Consider the following 17,281-nt stretch of genomic DNA (forward strand, 5'->3'; position numbering starts at 1 on the left):
GATATGTCCCTCGCAGATGATCTAAAATCACTTAGGACTAATATGAGATTTCATAAGTTTTAGTTATCTTTATATATTTATGAGTTTGGGCAGCTCACTGCCATAACCATGACGGTGGGTTATCTTATTAGGAGTTTACTATATGTGTTGTACGTATGGAATAGCTCCACCTCAGGAAGGTTGTTGAGATCTCTATATGATCATAGTGAATTCTTTACTTAGATGCTTTCATGCTTGTGATTTAACTTATGGATCTATGTGTTTATTGATATCCTCATGATTTACAAAGTTATTTATATGAATATGCATGGTTGTTGGATATGCTCCAACTAACCTGTTATGCACTACTAAAGGAGGAATGTGGTATTCATGTTTGTCTACGATGAAGTGTTGTATCTGAGTGTCTTTGTGGTTATGCAGGATTGGAAGGCCTTTGTGGTCGCTGATAAGGGTTTGGAGGCCTCTATGTTAACTGATATGATTATGAAATGCAGAGCTCTTTTCATGGTCATGAATGATTGATTGATTAATGCACTTAGCTAAATTGTTGTAGTGTGTGAAATTCCATTGTTTAATATGTCATGGATATTATGGATCTCTAATTGCTTAAGACTGTTGATTGTCTTTCCTAGTAAAGAACTGAGAATAATGTAATGCATGATATATTGACGAATCTGATAGTGTTGTTTGGGATCCATTTCGTGGTCTAATATGATGTTGTTGTGTTTGAATTTATAGAATAGTACTAGTTATGACTTAGCTTGTTTTTAAGTTTGGTAATAGGCATGTTAATAGGTCCACTGATTGTATTATGACTATGTATAATGTTTGGAATGTTCAGTGTTTGAATAAGTTTTTATTTTTCCTGTAGAATTTGGTAATCTAAGCAACTCCAGGTTTCAAGGAGAACTCTGGCTAAGTCCCTTAAAGTCCTCAAATTTTATAAGTTTAAGTGGTGCAAAAGTCGGATCTGTATCCGAGTCTAGACAGATTATGGCAGGGCCATGTATTTAAGCTAAATGCACTTTGGGCTTGCCAGATGTATCTAGGAGTCTGCCCGATTATGTCTTGTGCATTTTAAAAAATACATTAGATTTCCATCTACCCAAATTTTCCCATGGAGTGTAGAGTATCCGAGGTGGGATCCACAAGATCACTTTTTTGTTGGAGCTTGGTTACCCTTGCAAGCATAAAGGTATATGGGATGGGACCTACTTGGGTGATTATTTGCGTGTATTTTGATTTGAACGAAGCCAAATTTCGCATAAACTATAGTATATCTCGGGTGAGGCTCGACATGGTGGAATAATTGCGTGAAACTAGATTCACTTAGAGTAGAGTGACATCTAAGGGGTTTAGGTGTTCAGGGAGTATACCATGGTGTAAATACTTGAAGGGGTCACACCCTATGGGACATGTGAATTAAAATGAGGTGGCAAGTGTCATGAATGCATGACTATGGCCGCGTGGATGCTCTGTAGGTGTTGTTGGTGACATCAGAAGGCCACATGGGTCTCACATGGGTGCCACGTGCCAATGTCCTATCAATGTGGCAAGAGTTAATTGATCAAATTTAAAAAGGGGATAACTTTCAATCCAAAATTTAGATTGAGATAAATTTTCTATTTCCAAAAAACTCTCAACGAGCTGAACGCGGTTGTGGTATTTATTTTGGGGTTTTGACAAAGTTGGAAAAAGAGGATTTTTGTAACCCCATCTTCATAACAAACCTCGAGGGTTGAGTTAATTATAAAATAACACCTTCCACAACTCGAGGAAGTACAAGGGGGTGGGAAGCAGTGTTACATTCGAGTGATGAAATTAAACCTAAAACCTAATATGGAGCGTTTCAAAACATAATTGACAATGCTTTTCATTTAAAATAAACATGACCAAGTATTTGTTGTGTCCATTACTTGGGTTGGTCGTTTCAATTTCAGTGGCAATGACTTACATCAAAATTTGCATTTCAAATTTGTAATGGCTTGCATGTCAGCTACCTCTACTACTTGGCTTGGCCATTTAAAATTATTGTTTAACAAATTTTTGATAGCATTTTCTTCTACTAGCTTTGGTACATATGTTGTTTGAGGCTTAAATAACTTTCTTCTCAATAAAATAGATAAGGAAAAGCCTTTCTTGAGTTGAACGAAATGTTTAAGTTGAGTTCTCTTTAATACTTCATTTATTTAGTGTTTGGAGTAAGTTTGTTCCTCTCGATAATCAAGGGGTTTAGGGAGCTATATTCATTCTATGTGTTCAGTGAGATCGACCAACCCTTGTTTAATCTCATCAAGGAACCAACTTCATTTTTCTTTCTTGTGTCCACAAGGAACAACTCTTCAATTGGGTGGGTGGGTCCAACTAGACAAAGATAATAGGTCCAGATGGATAGATGGATGAGACCATCACTCTAGCTAACAACCAACTAGTTTAGGATGTAAGCCAAAGCCAACTAGTTTAGGATGAAAGTGAGAGCCAACTGCAACTAATTGATCGTACTAGAAATCAATATTGCAATTATAATGACAAGACAATTCCTTGAATCTTGTCTAGAGATGCAATGGACAAAGTTACACACAATGGAAGTTGGTGCTACAATTTACTTAGCGACTGATGCCATAATTTACCTAGCAATAACTTAGTTTTAAATCGACTAACTTATTATATTTCAGATCCACTAAATTTTTTAGGTTTCACATCCATAATTAAAATCCTAAATTTATGTAACAATTTTTAATACTTAAATATAAATTCAGTTTTTATTTTTTTATAATGTATTTTAATTAAAAGAAAAACGTATTAACATATAACAATCACATGGGTGTGTTAGTTATTGAATTTCAAACTAAATCATCCTCACAAAAAACATGCCAAATTGTCCCAAATAAACGATAAACGGATCCATATTATTTTACTTTTATCTATGTTGTACATTCGCGATTCCGAAAATAAATGGATAAAGTGTAGTAGGTCAAAGCCGAGGGGAAGATTGGACTCTCCTGAAAGCAAACATCTCGGAAGAAGCCAAGCTCAACTGGATGTACACAGATGCTCGGATTCAGGGATTTATATACATCTATATGCGAGCATCTGCAAAGAGCCTCGGGCAGACTCCCAATTATTGCAGCGGCCGCTAGTTTGATCAGCACCCCTGAAATAGCAGCAGTAGAAAAAGAAAACAAGGAGCCAAATTCTGTTGACAAGATGGGCATGGGCTCTGCGGACGAAAGTGGGAGGTTCAGTACAAGCAATGGCCAATTTATGAATATGAATAATGGGGTTGTCAAGGAGGAGTGGAAGGGCGGGGTTCCAGTTGTCCCGTCAGCGCCCACGACAGTCCCTGTAATCACAAACGTTAAACTCGAAACCCCATCGTCGCCCGATCATGACATGGCGAGGAAGAGGAAATTAGGGTTCCTTCCGCTGGAGGTCGGTACTCGGGTGCTCTGCAAATGGCGAGACGGCAAATTCCACCCTGTCAAAATCATCGAGCGTCGCAAGTTGCCCAACGGAGCCACCAACGACTACGAGTATTATGTCCATTACACTGAATGTTAGTATTTTCTGTTTTGTCCATTATTTATTAGGGCAATTTTTGTTGTATTTTATTATTTTTCAGGGATTGGAATATTGACTGCAAGTTTTGAAACCTAGAACGTTACTGAGACTGCGTTTAATGTCTTTAAACTATTATCATAGAAAAGTCGAAGTTTAATATCTGGGTTTTTTCCCGTTCTGTGCTGTGTAATTGCACTGTAGCTTGAAAATTAAAGCGAGGGATGGAGAAAGGATTTTCATCATAGAAGTTCAAGTTTGCTATCTACGTTAGCTAGGTTTTGTTTTTATTTCCCAAATCCTAGGGGTGGGCAAAATACACAAGCGCAGAAACAATCCGTAAGCAGGAAATCCAAGGTCTGCTATAACGTATTTGATTTAGGGCAGGAAATGTGGTAGGGTTTTCTACTTGGGCTGCTTGATTGCATCGACCAATAATGCTTATTGTTTTATAAACAGCAGTTGTAAAAATGTTGTTGCTTCTGGTGCAGGCTAGACTTTAATCTCACATCCTCTTGCATTTTTGTTGTTGTTGCAAGACTAGGGATTCAGTAACTGGACAGAGTAGACTAGGGATTCAGTAACTGGACAGAGTTATTTGGGCTAGGCCTGGGGTCAGACTGTTTGTCTGCAACTACAAGCCCTTGGATATATGCAACAACCTGCCACCCCAGGATATATGCAACAGCTGCAAGTCACATATATGAGTATCTCATGACTTATCCTAGGGCTGAGATGTCCCAATATTTCCCTATTTTCAGGGGTGTCTACACTTCCAGCCAAGCCACTCCAGGCCTGCATGTCACTGCAGGATTTGAACCTGCATGGGCAAGTTAAGAAACTCAATCACCACCAATCGAGCTAGAGCTATGATCCTGTGACTTCCCCTTGCATGAGATATGTGGGGGGTAAGGACATGCTGTTGAATTTCTACGACCTTGGGTCTAGGTTAGAGTCTTAAAATCACTGGCGCTACCAAACCAAGAATCTCAACCATAAACAACTTTGCACAGTGGAATAAAAGAGCAGAAATCACACATGCACAAAATGTAGACAACCTTTTAATTTTTAAACCGAACTTCGTTATATTAATCCAACTGATATAATACAACAGTCTAGGGCTCCTATACTAGGGATAATGGCCCTCATACATCCACTGATACATGATACAAAGTGGGGCTTGGTGCCAGTCCATCGATAACCAATTTACCTTCAATAAGATACTCTGATCGTCTAGCTGATGAAGTCGACTCTCTCAGCTCCCCTCGGTCGTACACTGTACCTGTCCGGCCCTTTGGCTCCCAATCTACAGCTCCTACCTCTATCAATGCTCCAAGTCCATCTGGCCACTGAATCTCGGTTATCCAATCTGCTCACTAGTTGATCGTTCGTCCATCAACACATCAACACATCGAGACTCCTGTCGAGTTGTTCACAACTCCACTTGTGAACAACTCTCAACTGCCCACTGCTACTCCTTAACTACTTAGGGACTTCAGCCCACTATGGTCTTCCTGTGCTGCTCTGATGAAGACCAACATAGGGCACGAAGGGCTACCACCTATCACTGTAAGATGTCCATCTCCCACAATGAACATGGGCTAGGAGGACTACCCATCTTTTGCTGTAGATTTCCTTCTCCACACACAAGTCTCGGGCTCCACAAACTGCTCCTAGTTGATCAGACCCTTGAGCTCAACAATTGCCTCTCTCGCAACTACCTTTGTCCATCAAGGTGTTGCTCACCAGGCTCCAACTTGGACACTATCACGCTGTCCTCCAGCAGACCATAAGTGCCCAATCACATCCACACTTGGTCTTCTCTCACGATGCCCTCCAACAATCCACAAGAGACCAAGTCCACGCTGTAGCATCTGCAACTAATTAGGGCATCCCTACACGTGGGAGACCCTTACACATGACTGCCAATCGATTTCTCATAAACCGCCCTTTAATTTGCAATAGAGGAGCTATTGCACAAATCTGGGCACCAATCATGTCCTCACCTAGGACATCTATCCAACTGTCATACAAGAGTCCATCTACAACTCTCCTTGCTGCTGTCCTCTTGTCTTCCAATCTGATGTGCTTGCTGTCACCTTGGCTACTTGGTAGGCTTCCCAACAGTCCACATGGGCTCCTCCAAACAACTCCTAAGGTCTCCTCAACCTGCCCATCAATTGATCCATGCTCTGGTCAACATCTTTGACCCAACATCCCTCCAAAAACACTGTTGCACATGTGTATGTATCTTGCTGTTCATGACACCTGGTTAGGGCACTTGTTGTAGCAGCCCCAAATCCTCCCACAGTCATCAAACATGCCCCTTAAGGGTTGTGACACACCTCAAGAAGCCTCCTCCTCACACACGCTGTCACTTGTTGATTTTCGGTAGCATCAGATGTGCTCTAGCCTTGAAAGTTGGCGGAGAGGCTAGGGCACATGAGATCTCCAAGACCCAGAAATCGTTTGGATAAATTCCACCCGGATGAGGAGTTATTAAAATAATTAATATTTTTAATGGGTTCCTAAGTTTAAACTTAGGAAAATAAAAATATTAATGTGTATTAATAAAATATGGGTGAGAAAGTTCTAAGTGACGAGGATCAAGCCAGTTCTAATCTTAGCCGTTGATTAGGGACTTAATCTCGGCCGTTGAAGACTCAACAGGAAATGTATAAGAGGAGGCTTGAGGATTAGTTGGAGATACACCAAGAGAGATCAATAATTCGATTTTTTGGGACTGGGTTTGTTGAGGAAATTGAGTTAGAGATTAGTTGCAGTGAGGGGCAGTTCAACAAGGGATTTCGACCCAAGGCTGAAGAATACACAACAGAGAGGCAGTGAAGTGCCGGAAGAGGCAACGCAAGCCCAAGAAGGGCTAACACAGAGGCCTGAGGAGTCAGCACAGAGGATGCAAAGGGCCATAGAGTCCAACGCAAAGGGCCGTAGAGGCTAACACAAAAGTCGTAGAGGCTAACACAGAGGACGCAAGGGGCTTCAGAGGTAGCGCTATGAGATCCTGTGGGGTAGACTGGGAGCTAATAATTAGATCTTGATTTGGGAGAGGGTGACGCAGTTCCAGAGCAGTGCTTGTAGCAACTTTCCCTGCCCAACACAAGGAACAGTCAGAGTCACTGTGGGGTTGATCATCCGGTTGCTGATTTGCCGGAATATCTGTCGTCAGAGAGAGATACTACTGCCAAGGATATTCTCTGAAGGGTGAGCCATTTCTGGCACCCTAGTTGTACTTTCTGTTTTAAAAAATGGCCGGCTCGGAACCGACTCGGCCGAGTTGGTCCGAGCCAGGCCTAAAAAATGTGACTTTGTCAAAGATTCGGTTCTGCTGGTCGGGTTAATACCGAGCCAACCGAGTTGTCTAACAACTCGGCTAGCTCAGTATTAACCCGGACGGCTCGGCCGAGCCCGCTCTAACTCGGCCGAGTTAGTGACAGCGGCCCATATGAAACCCGAATCAGCGATTAAAAAAAACTTTTTTTGGGGACTCCAAACCAGTTTTAATTTTGCCTATTTGGTCTTTGCGGTCCATTCCCCTCTCCTAAACCCTATTTAACCCACTCAACCCCTCTCATTCTCTCACAACCATCTCATGCATTTGAGTGAGAATTTCAGTGAGAGTTTGTGAGGAGTTGTTGAGTTTGTTTTTGGAGCAGCAGTGAGGAGTCTTGGGCAAGAATTGTAGCTGGAGTTAGGAGCTTCTTGGGCAACCATTTGGAGCAGCATTGAGGAGTTGGTTTCTTGGAGCAAGCTTGAGGAGGCAGTTTGTGCCTAGAGGTATTTTTCTTCACTTGTAAAAATCTGTTTTTGCTTATTAAATTTTATGTGCAAATCTAGAAATCCTAAAGAGTGTTTTTGTGTGAAAGAAATGAACATTGAATCAATGTTTTTGTTTTCATTTTCAGATTGTTTGCTTTCATTTCCAAGTCAAAAAATGGCACCTAGAGTGAAAGATGCTGCTTGGGCATATGTTGAAATGGTTGATAGTCAAATGCATTGCAAATTTTGTCATAAGAAAATTAAGGAAGGTCCTGGGGGCATTAATAGGCTGAAGAAACACTTGGTGGGGATTAAAGGCCAAATTATTCCATGTACCTCACCAGAAATTTGGGAGATTAGGAAGGATTTGTTAGCCATCTTTGAGAAGTTTAAAGAAGATAAGGCTAGGCAAAAAGAGTTAGAGCTTGAAATTGGGAGGAAGAGGAATATACAAAAAATGTTGGCTACCAACCCCCATTTTGATTTTGAGGGTTCTTTTTCTATCCCTTGTACTGATGCATCCAACCCCTTCCGATATGTTCCTCCTTTTTTTGAGTCTATTCAAAAAAGGGAAAGGGTAAAATGAAAAAGGGTGATATGAATATCAAAAGTTATTTCACTCCCTCCTCTCCATCAGATGCACATAGTCCTCAACCTAATAGAAGTCATTTGCAGCGCACTTTAGATGACCATTAGTAGAATTGAGGGAGACTGCTTGTGATTACATAGCTAGATGGTAGTATGATGCTGATATCCCCTTCAATGCTTCCCGTTCACCATATTATGAGCATATGTTTGATGCCATACATGCTGCTGGAAAAGGCTTCAAAGGCCCTACTATGAGCTAAGGGGATATTGTTTGCTGAAAGAAATTGCCTCCATTAATGACTATTTGAAAGATTTCAAGGACTCATGGGCAAGAACAGGATGTACCATCATGTCAGATGGATGGATTGATCAAAGAAACCGTACCATCATAAACTTTAATATCTTCTGCCCACAGGGAACCATGTTTCTAAAATCAGTTGATGCATCTGATAAGGTAAAAGATGGACAATTGTTGTTTCAGCTATTGGATGAGGTTGTTGAGGAGGTGGGGGTGGCTAATGTTGTTCAAGTCATCACAGATAATGCCTCTAACTATGTTCTTGCTGGTAAACTATTAGAGGAAAAGCACAGAACCATCTTTTGGACCCCATGTGCTGCACATTGCATAGACCTCATGCTTGAGGATATTGGCAAATTAGATTGGGTCAAAAACACTGTAGATCATGCCAAAAGCATAACAAAATTTATCTACAATCATTCATGGATTTTGAGCCTGATGAGGAAACACACAAGGGCAGGGATATTATTAGGCCTGCCATCACTAGATTTGCTACTCATTTTTTGACATTGCAATCTATGCTTTCACAACACATAAACTTGCAAAAGATTTTTTCCAGTGAAGAATGGAATAAAAGCCAGTGGTCTCACAAACTGGAAGGCAAAGAATTGAAAAAGAAAGTTAATGAAGAAATATTTTGGAGAAAGGCAACAGAGATTGTGAAGCTTGCTGAGCCACTGGTTAAGGTGTTGCGGTTGGTGGATGGGGAAAGATTGGCTATGGGCTTCATTTATGAGGCTATGGATCAAGCAAAGGAGCAAATAAAGAGGGCATACAAAGATAAAGTGGCTAAGTATGGGCCCATTTGGGCAATCATTGATGAAAGATGGAACAATCAACTCCATCGCCCTATACATGCAGCTGGGTATTTTTTGAACCCACGGTATCATTATAAAGCTAAGGTGACAGGAGCTTTGAAGGGGGAGGTTAGAGATGGATTGATTGACTGCATTGATCGCATTATCGCATTGGAGTGTGATCAGTTGAGATACACCGACAGGCCACAACCTTCAGCAGTGCCTCAGGTACCTTTGGGAAGAACCTAGCAAATATTGCAAGGGAAGTAGTTGAGCCAGCTAAACAAAGATTTCAATTTTCAAATTCTTAATACTTATTTCGTTAAATCGTTTATAATTTGAAAGTTGGATATAATTTGTAATTTTGTTGAGCTACCTCATTACACTCCTATGTTTTTTGCAGCACAATGGTGGGAGGCTTTTGGTAGCCATTGTCTTGAATTACAGAGGTTTGCAATTCGTATTTTGAGTCGAACTTGCAGTGCTAGTGGGTGTGAGCGCAATTGGTCTGTCTTTGAGAGGATTCACACAAAGAAGAGAAACCGTTTGGATAAAAAACGGTTAAATGATCTAGTCTATGTCTAGTACAACCTTCGGCTCAGACGCAACCAATTGCTGAACAAAAGACCTGATTCAGATCCCATTGTGTTGGATAACATTGATCCAACATCAGATTGGGTAGTGGAGAGTCATCCAGCAGATTTTGATTCTGATGAGGATCTTGATTTGGATTTACAGGTGGAGGCAACACTCGAACATAATGTTCAGTTGAATGCAGATTCTGATCCACTTGTACTAGCCTCAGGGCCAGCCCCAAGTCCTCCAGTTGCAGGCGCTTCTTCTATGGAGCCACGACAGAAGCGCGTATCTCGTCTATCTCAGCTTGTAGCTGCCTAAGTCACCAAGTTCGTGTTCGAGTTCGAGTTCGACGACCTTGAAATTCGAATAAAGTTTGGTAACTAAAATTTTGTCGATAAAGTTCGACATATAGAAATTCAAAAAAAAATGTATATATATATATATATATATATATATATATATAAATCAATTTAAAGTCAAATTCAAAGTCCATAATGCACATTGCAAACACATAAGATTATTGCTCAAACATTTAAATCATTTCAACATAGTTTTATAAACCATGAAAGCGAGTGCCAAATTCCAATAAAGAACCAAGTTCCAACTTCCATACATAGTAAACAAGGTGAGAAATTCATCATAGACATTGGTAATTTGGCACACGTATCAAATTCAACAAAACCATGAGCCATATCCGATTTCATATTTTGAAAAACAATCTGATAAAAAAATATTCAAAATATATGATAAAAAAATATTCAAAATATATAAACTCCAAAGTTTAAAGTAGTTTCGCAGTTTTAGAAAATTAATATACTAATAAACTTATTCATTTTAAAGTCAATATTAATCAATTCCACAACTAGTGAGAATAAACTTTTTATAAAAGTTACACGTAATGACAGTAAGTGTTTAAATACTAATAAAGTTTGCCCCTCATCAAATGCCTCCGGCCATCCACCAGTTGTATGGCAAATCTTTAACTTTTTGCAAATGTACGTCTTATTTTTTTCCAAAGTAGGGTGGAAATCAAAATTTTATTTATCTTGCCGTCACATCGAAACTTACCGAACAAAGCCTGATGGCACTTATATTATTTTTCTTCTCTGCAAAAAGATTGGAAAAGATATTTCCAGCATTGCAACACGACATGTTTAGGCTCTCCTTGAACGCACCCAAATCAAAATATTTCAAAGTGTAATTATTACAATTTCTAACGATTTAACACAATCCTGTTGCAATTCCTAACTTTTTCTAAATGTTAAAAGTACAATAATTCCAACTTTTTCTAAAGGTTAGACAAATTAATGGGGAAAATGTCTGGTTAACGATTTAACACAATCCTGTTGCAATTCCTAACTTTTTCTAAATGTTAAAAGTACAATAATTCCAACTTTTTCTAAAGGTTAGACAAATTAATGGGGAAAATGTCTGGTCAGGTCAGGTCAGTTTTGAATTACACTTTGAAATATTTTAATTTGGGTGTGTTCAAGGAGAGCCTAAGCATGTTGTGTTGCAATGCTGGAAATGTCTTTTCCAATCTTTTTGCAGAGAAGAAAAATAATATAAGTGCCATCAGGCTTTGTTCGGTAAGTTTCGATGTGACGGCAGGATAAATAAAATTTTGATTTTCGCCCTGCTTTGGAAAAAAATAAGACGTACATTTGGAAAGTTAAAGATTTGCCATACAGCTGGTGGATGGTCGGAGGCATTTGATGAGGGGCAAACTTTATTAGTATTTAAACACTTACTGTCGTTACGTGTAACTTTTATAAAAAGCTTATTCTCACTAGTTGTGGAATTGATTAATATTGATTTTAAAATGAATAAGTTTATTAATATATTGATTTTCTAAAACTGCGAAGCTACTTTAAACTTTCCAGTTTATATATTTTGAATATTTTTTTATCATATATTTTGAATATTTTTTTATCAGATTGTTTTTCAATATATGAAATCGAATATGGCATTATGGACTTTGAATTTGACTTTAAATTGATTATATATATATATATATATCTATATACAATTTTTTTTTTTTTTTTTTTTTTTTTACCGAATTTCTATTTGTTGAACTTTATCGACAAAATTTTAGTTGCCGAACTTTATTCGAATTTCAAGGTCACCGAACTCGAACTCGAACTCGACCACGACCCTGGTGACTTAGCCTGTATGCAGGGTGTTTTAGAGTGTATTGAAAATCAATTCCGAGAGCAGCAGAGAGTGCTCCCAGAGCCTGTCCAGAATTGTTTGGAAAGAATCCGTGATGACCTTCAAAAGGTCAAGGTAATGAATAAATTTATTAGTATAATTTTCTTTAAAACAACAAAAAAATTCGAACCAAAACGATTTTCTTCGAACCAAAAACGAACTTAATCGATTTTGTTCAGCGTTAAATTCGAGTTCGTTATTAAATTCGAATTCGCCATAAAATTCCGCGAACTTAAACGAATAAGTTCGTATTCGTTTGAAGTTCGGCAAATTTCGAACTTATTCGTTCAAATTCGCCAAACCTGGTGACTTAGGTAGCTGCTGCACAGCCTGCTAGTGCTACCACTTCTACAGTTGCAATTGGAGATGATGATGAGGAGGAGCCATGGGGCCCCCTGTCCGACTCTGATGATGATCCAGAGATTGATCCACGTGATCTCAGCTCCTACGGTAGTAGCCAGTAGTACTGGACCACTGGTCACAGTTTACTTTTGTTGTAGAGGCCATTTCTAGTCTCCTTGGTTATGTGTTTTTGTTTTGATCTCTATATCATGATCATGTATTGGACAGTGCACTGGGTGCCATTTTGATATAATGGATATATTCACGAGCCTACTTTGATCATATGTTGTCTTCTATCTATATTCTAATGATGTGTGTTTGGAAACATGAATGAAAATCTTTAAAATTATGTTTTTTAATAAAAAAATAAATATTTAATGTATTTTTTACAACGACCGAGTCATTGGAATCGAGCCGACCGAGTCGAAGTCGGAATCGGAGTCGACCCTCGACTGAGTCGGTGTCGAAGTCAGAGTTTTAAAACATTGGTTGTACTCAAGAAATCTACATAATAATAAAACCCTCAGAACCACTGCACCGATTTTCCTGCATTGGGTTTTTTTTAGGGACGATTGTCTAAAAATAACGGTGTCCCTTGTGTGTTTGTCTAGTATTTCAGTTGCTGATCTGTATATGAGTTAAGGTTGCATTTGTGTTTATTTTTAGTAAAATTAAACCAGATAATGTAGTAGGGATTTCTGATGTGTTAGATTTAGAAATTTCAACATCACTAAGGATAGATGCCAAGCCTCAAGGCGCTTCTTATGCAACCCAACTGTGTGCTATCACCTGCGGCCTAGCACAACAACCCTCTTGAAGCAGCGACCTTCCAAGACAGTGCCTAAACACTCTTCAAACAACAATGTCTTTGCTCACAAGGAGCTTGGCCTAGCAGCTAGCCTCCTCGGCCTCTAGAACAACCATAGTTTTAAAATTCAGCCGATTCGATATGGAAACGGCCGAGTTGTTCCGTTTCATTGCCCAGAAATATGACTCGGTGGAGGAAACGATTCGGGAGGCCGAGTCATTAAATCCGGCCAGTCACCCAAAAAAACAGGGATTTTTCTAATTTTTTTTCAACTTTTTAACATTTAGCTGATTGTTTGGGACTCCAAGGTGTTTTCTAAATTGGTTAAGTGCTATTTGGGGTCCATTCCCCTCTCCTAGTATTGATATGCTATTCAAATTTCATGGTAATGTTAAATTCTTAAAGTAAAAGTGACATTCTCCTTGATCTTCATTTTCATCCTTTTACTTAAATTTTTAACATTACCATGAAATGACTCAGGATGTTTGAGAGTGGGTTCCGGCCTCATTGGATTTCATATGGAGAAAGTAGAATTTTAGATTTCATTCAAAATCCAGCAAACTTATTAGTTTTTCAAGATTTCAGGATTGGAGGATTGCAATGTTTCCATTGAATTTTGTCATGTATTAGGGTATGGAACTCGTATTTAATCAAGAGCACCAATCCCTCTATGTACCTTGATGTTAGTGGCATTGGTTGTCGAACTCCGGGATTCACTCCCAAACCAGGAGCTTTTGAAAATGTCGCTCCCACTCTTGTTTTCGCTCTCGCTCCCCACTTTCGCTCCCGCTCCCAAGTAACACTGAGCCAGATGATGTTGGCAACTCTAGCAGTTGCCAGTAGTACTGGTCACAGACTTTTGTTGTAGAGGCCATTTATAGCCTCCTTGGTTATGTGTTTTTGTTTTGATCTCTATATCAACATCGTGTATGTATTGGACAGTGCATTGGGTGCCATTTTGATATAATGGATATATTCATGAGCCTACTTTGATCATATGTTGTCTTCTATCTATATTCTAATGCTGTGTGTTTGGAAACATGAATGAAAATCTTTAAAATTATGTGTTTTTATAAAAAATAAATATTTAATGTATTTTTTACAACGACTGAGTCATTGAAATCGAGCCGGCCGAGTCGATACCGAGTCGGAGTCGGAGTCGACCCTCGGCCGAGTCGGAGTTTTAAAACATTGAGAACAACAAACTTGGTCCTCTTTTCTAGCCCAAAGACAGTCCGCTGCAGTTGCAACTCACTCGGCCTCCATCACAAAATTCAGACCCGACTCCTTTTCCTATAAGCTTTTCAGAGCTCCTTTTCCTTGAGATGATGTTGCACAAAAGGATGCATACAACACATCAAATCACCCTTTATTTATAGCCAATAAAGGGGCTCCAATGAATTAGTGAATAGACACATCTATTGGCTAAATTTTACTTTAAGCCTGCATGACTTGAAAATCAATAATCACTCGTCAACTTCAAAAATTCATTTATCCACTTCTTCAACTCAGAATTCGACAATTATCAAAGCGTTGGATTCTCCTTTCCGCCCTCTATTGTCTCATGCCATCACATGTAGAAATGTGCTTTCGGAATTACCCCAAACACGATTGGGTGCAAAACCCTAGGCTTGGGTTCTAAGCCCACAAGCCTACTTGTGGTGCTTTGACCTCCAACCCTCGAACACTAGGGCTTGGAGTACCTCCCAAGCTACACAAAAATCAACACATGTAGGGTGACTTAGATTTAATGTTAACGCCTGGAGGGTGATATTGATGATGAGGATCTCAATATAGGCAATGATTTTGATGATATGTAGTACTAATTATTTGTTGCAACATGATCTTGCTGGGACTCTAGAAACCATTTAGAACCTCTTTAATGTATTTTTGGTTCATAGATGGATTGCACTCAGTGCTACTTATATAAGACATGAAATATTAGATGAATTTATATAGAAAACCATGCTAGAACTTTGGACTACTATAAGTGTGGCATTGGATTAGTTAAGGAGTTGACGAATACAATAGGGTCTGATTGCCATCTAGGTTCATAGAGGTGGGGCAATGGTCTTTTACATTTCATTTGTTCATATAGGTCTAGAGCATACCCCATGTCAATATTGATTTATTTTTTAAAGATATTATTAGTGTGTTCTTCAAGTATTGATAAAACTTGTATACTTAATAAATGTGAACAAAGTGTTGAGCATTGAGCGTGTCACCAACTTTCAAATAGAAAAAATAAATTGACGTCTATTTAGCTTGAATTGAAGATAATTTATTTATTGTTTTTGCAATTTTCTTTCTTGTCCCATTGATCAGGTTCACCCCAAATACATGTTCAGGGCGGAATGTTTTTTTGAAAGCAACCTGCATTAACACATTTGTAGCTGCTAGGATAGCTTCTTGAAGCTCCAAAGTTGTTTAAATTTCAAAATGTCTTTTTTAGATTTTTCATTACTAGTTTGTATAATGCTTTATGTGAAAAAGAAAGGAAGGCCCCATAATGAATCAATAACTTGTGCATCAAAGTTGTTTAAAATATAAAATCTATATTTTACCTTTTTCCAATCTAAAATTTTGGGCATTGGGTACCACTCGGGGAAGAAAGTTGGCCTCCCTCTCAGCCAGAAGACAAGAGAGAGGTTGCTAGTCCTAGGCCAATTTGCAATATAGACTCACTTAAGAGCGCAACATAGTCACTCTATTCTAGAGTGTAAACATGTCAATGTATGAGAGTTGAACCTGGATGGGGAGGATAACAACTATTTCGCACAACCACCCAAGCTAATCTCAATTGACTAATCTTTATTTTACCTATATGGCCTTATAAAACAATATATGAAAACCAAAAAGGATTTCTTAAACTTCATGAGAACTATTTATTAAAAAATGACTTATTTGTTTGTGTCATTTAATCTGGGCTTAGGGTTAATTAATGCCAACAAAGGTGTGACCAAAAGGTCACATCTTTCATTGTTTATAGTAGATATGTGGGTATTGGGCTTGTTACCTTCGATACCTGCACTTAAGTATATTCAAAGTCTCAAAAGCAAGTGCAAACCTAGAGGCACTTATGAAGGACACCATCTCTTTCTCACTTTATGCCAACTCTCTTTTGGCTTAATGGAGGATTCCATAGAGCAGATGTGTAAGATATGCTTTAGAAATAAGGAGGTTAGTGGATTGCCAATACCAATCCCTATCCAATGGGTGATGAAGTCAAGATGAGCAATCAAGAGGGTTCTAACAATATGGAAGAATTCATAGTTAGGTTATTACAAACATACTCAAATTAACCATGTGGGTTTATTTCAATATGCGAAAGATTAAAGGAGTGCCCTTCCCACGGTGCTGCTCACAACAAGTACAAAATCATCCAAGTAATACGTGTAACCATGAATCATTAAAACACAACCTTAGATGAAATCATAAATGAAGTAGACACAAGTAGGAAGCCCTCTATATGGAATGTTCAACTGACAATGAATCTTTCTTTGACTATAATTTTCCCCAAGTTGAAGAGAGATTAGATGTAGAATGAACAACACTAACTGAGATATTACAACAACAAATAACTTTCATATAAACCCAATGATTACAACAAGATGAAGGGAGGGTTTCGTCTCAACACTAGCATGCAATTATTGGAACAAAAATGCCCTTCTACAAAGACTATCTGTGGACTATTTCAATAGATCTGTATAGTAATTTCCAGCCATCAAATCAACCCAATAAAATAGTAAAAATACGAAGAACCTCACAATAAATGCCACTTGACTTCTTCTACCAATAGATCTTCAACTAAGCTTGGATTGGATGTTACCCACCATTTTGTGGGTAATATCCCTAGGAGATTTTTTTTCCTCCAAGATGGTCCTTAGCCGACAGCCAACAGCCCCTTGCAGCGACTAGCTAGCTCATTGTGCCATTTCTCTGTGACCTGGGCCAACCATGTGGTCCCTTGCCCATCTGTCATGATTGTATGTTTGAAAGTGGGCTTCCCGAACCTAAAGTTATGCCTCGTCATTTGGAAATTGAGTATTGTAGTTTGCTTATCATGGACACTTATGGGCATGGATTAATGGGGGGATTCGACGGAAAGAATGGGCTAGGTCTGTGCTTTTGTCCCCTATACCCCTTTTAGGAATTAACCTTGAATTCTAGTCACGTGGGATCTCTTATATTGACCATTTGGTTCTAGGGATGATATTTCACGGGAAACCCCGATTTTGGTTGCGCGGTCCTGCTCCCTTATCCGCTTATATTACCCTCTTTTCATTCATTTTTACCTCATTCATCATTTCTCCCACCTGGGTC

General features: G+C 38.9%; 1 protein-coding gene across 1 annotated transcript in view; it reads left to right on the plus strand.

Annotated features, from left to right (window-relative positions):
* Window positions 1-2,926: 2,926 nt before the first annotated feature.
* The window catches only part of LOC149164242 (histone acetyltransferase of the MYST family 1-like), a 168,849-nt gene continuing 154,494 nt past the window's right edge, over window positions 2,927-17,281 (plus strand). The window contains exon 1 of the mRNA XM_089432001.1: window positions 2,927-3,556. Coding sequence (XP_089288127.1) covers window positions 3,052-3,556 — 505 coding nt within the window. The 5' untranslated portion in view covers window positions 2,927-3,051. The remainder of the gene's footprint in view (window positions 3,557-17,281) is intronic.

Source organism: Pinus tabuliformis, chromosome 5_1, assembly GCF_031772625.1.
Source record: "Pinus tabuliformis cultivar Carrire ecotype Pingquan chromosome 5_1, CPIR1, whole genome shotgun sequence".
Lineage (NCBI taxonomy): Eukaryota > Viridiplantae > Streptophyta > Pinopsida > Pinales > Pinaceae > Pinus > Pinus tabuliformis.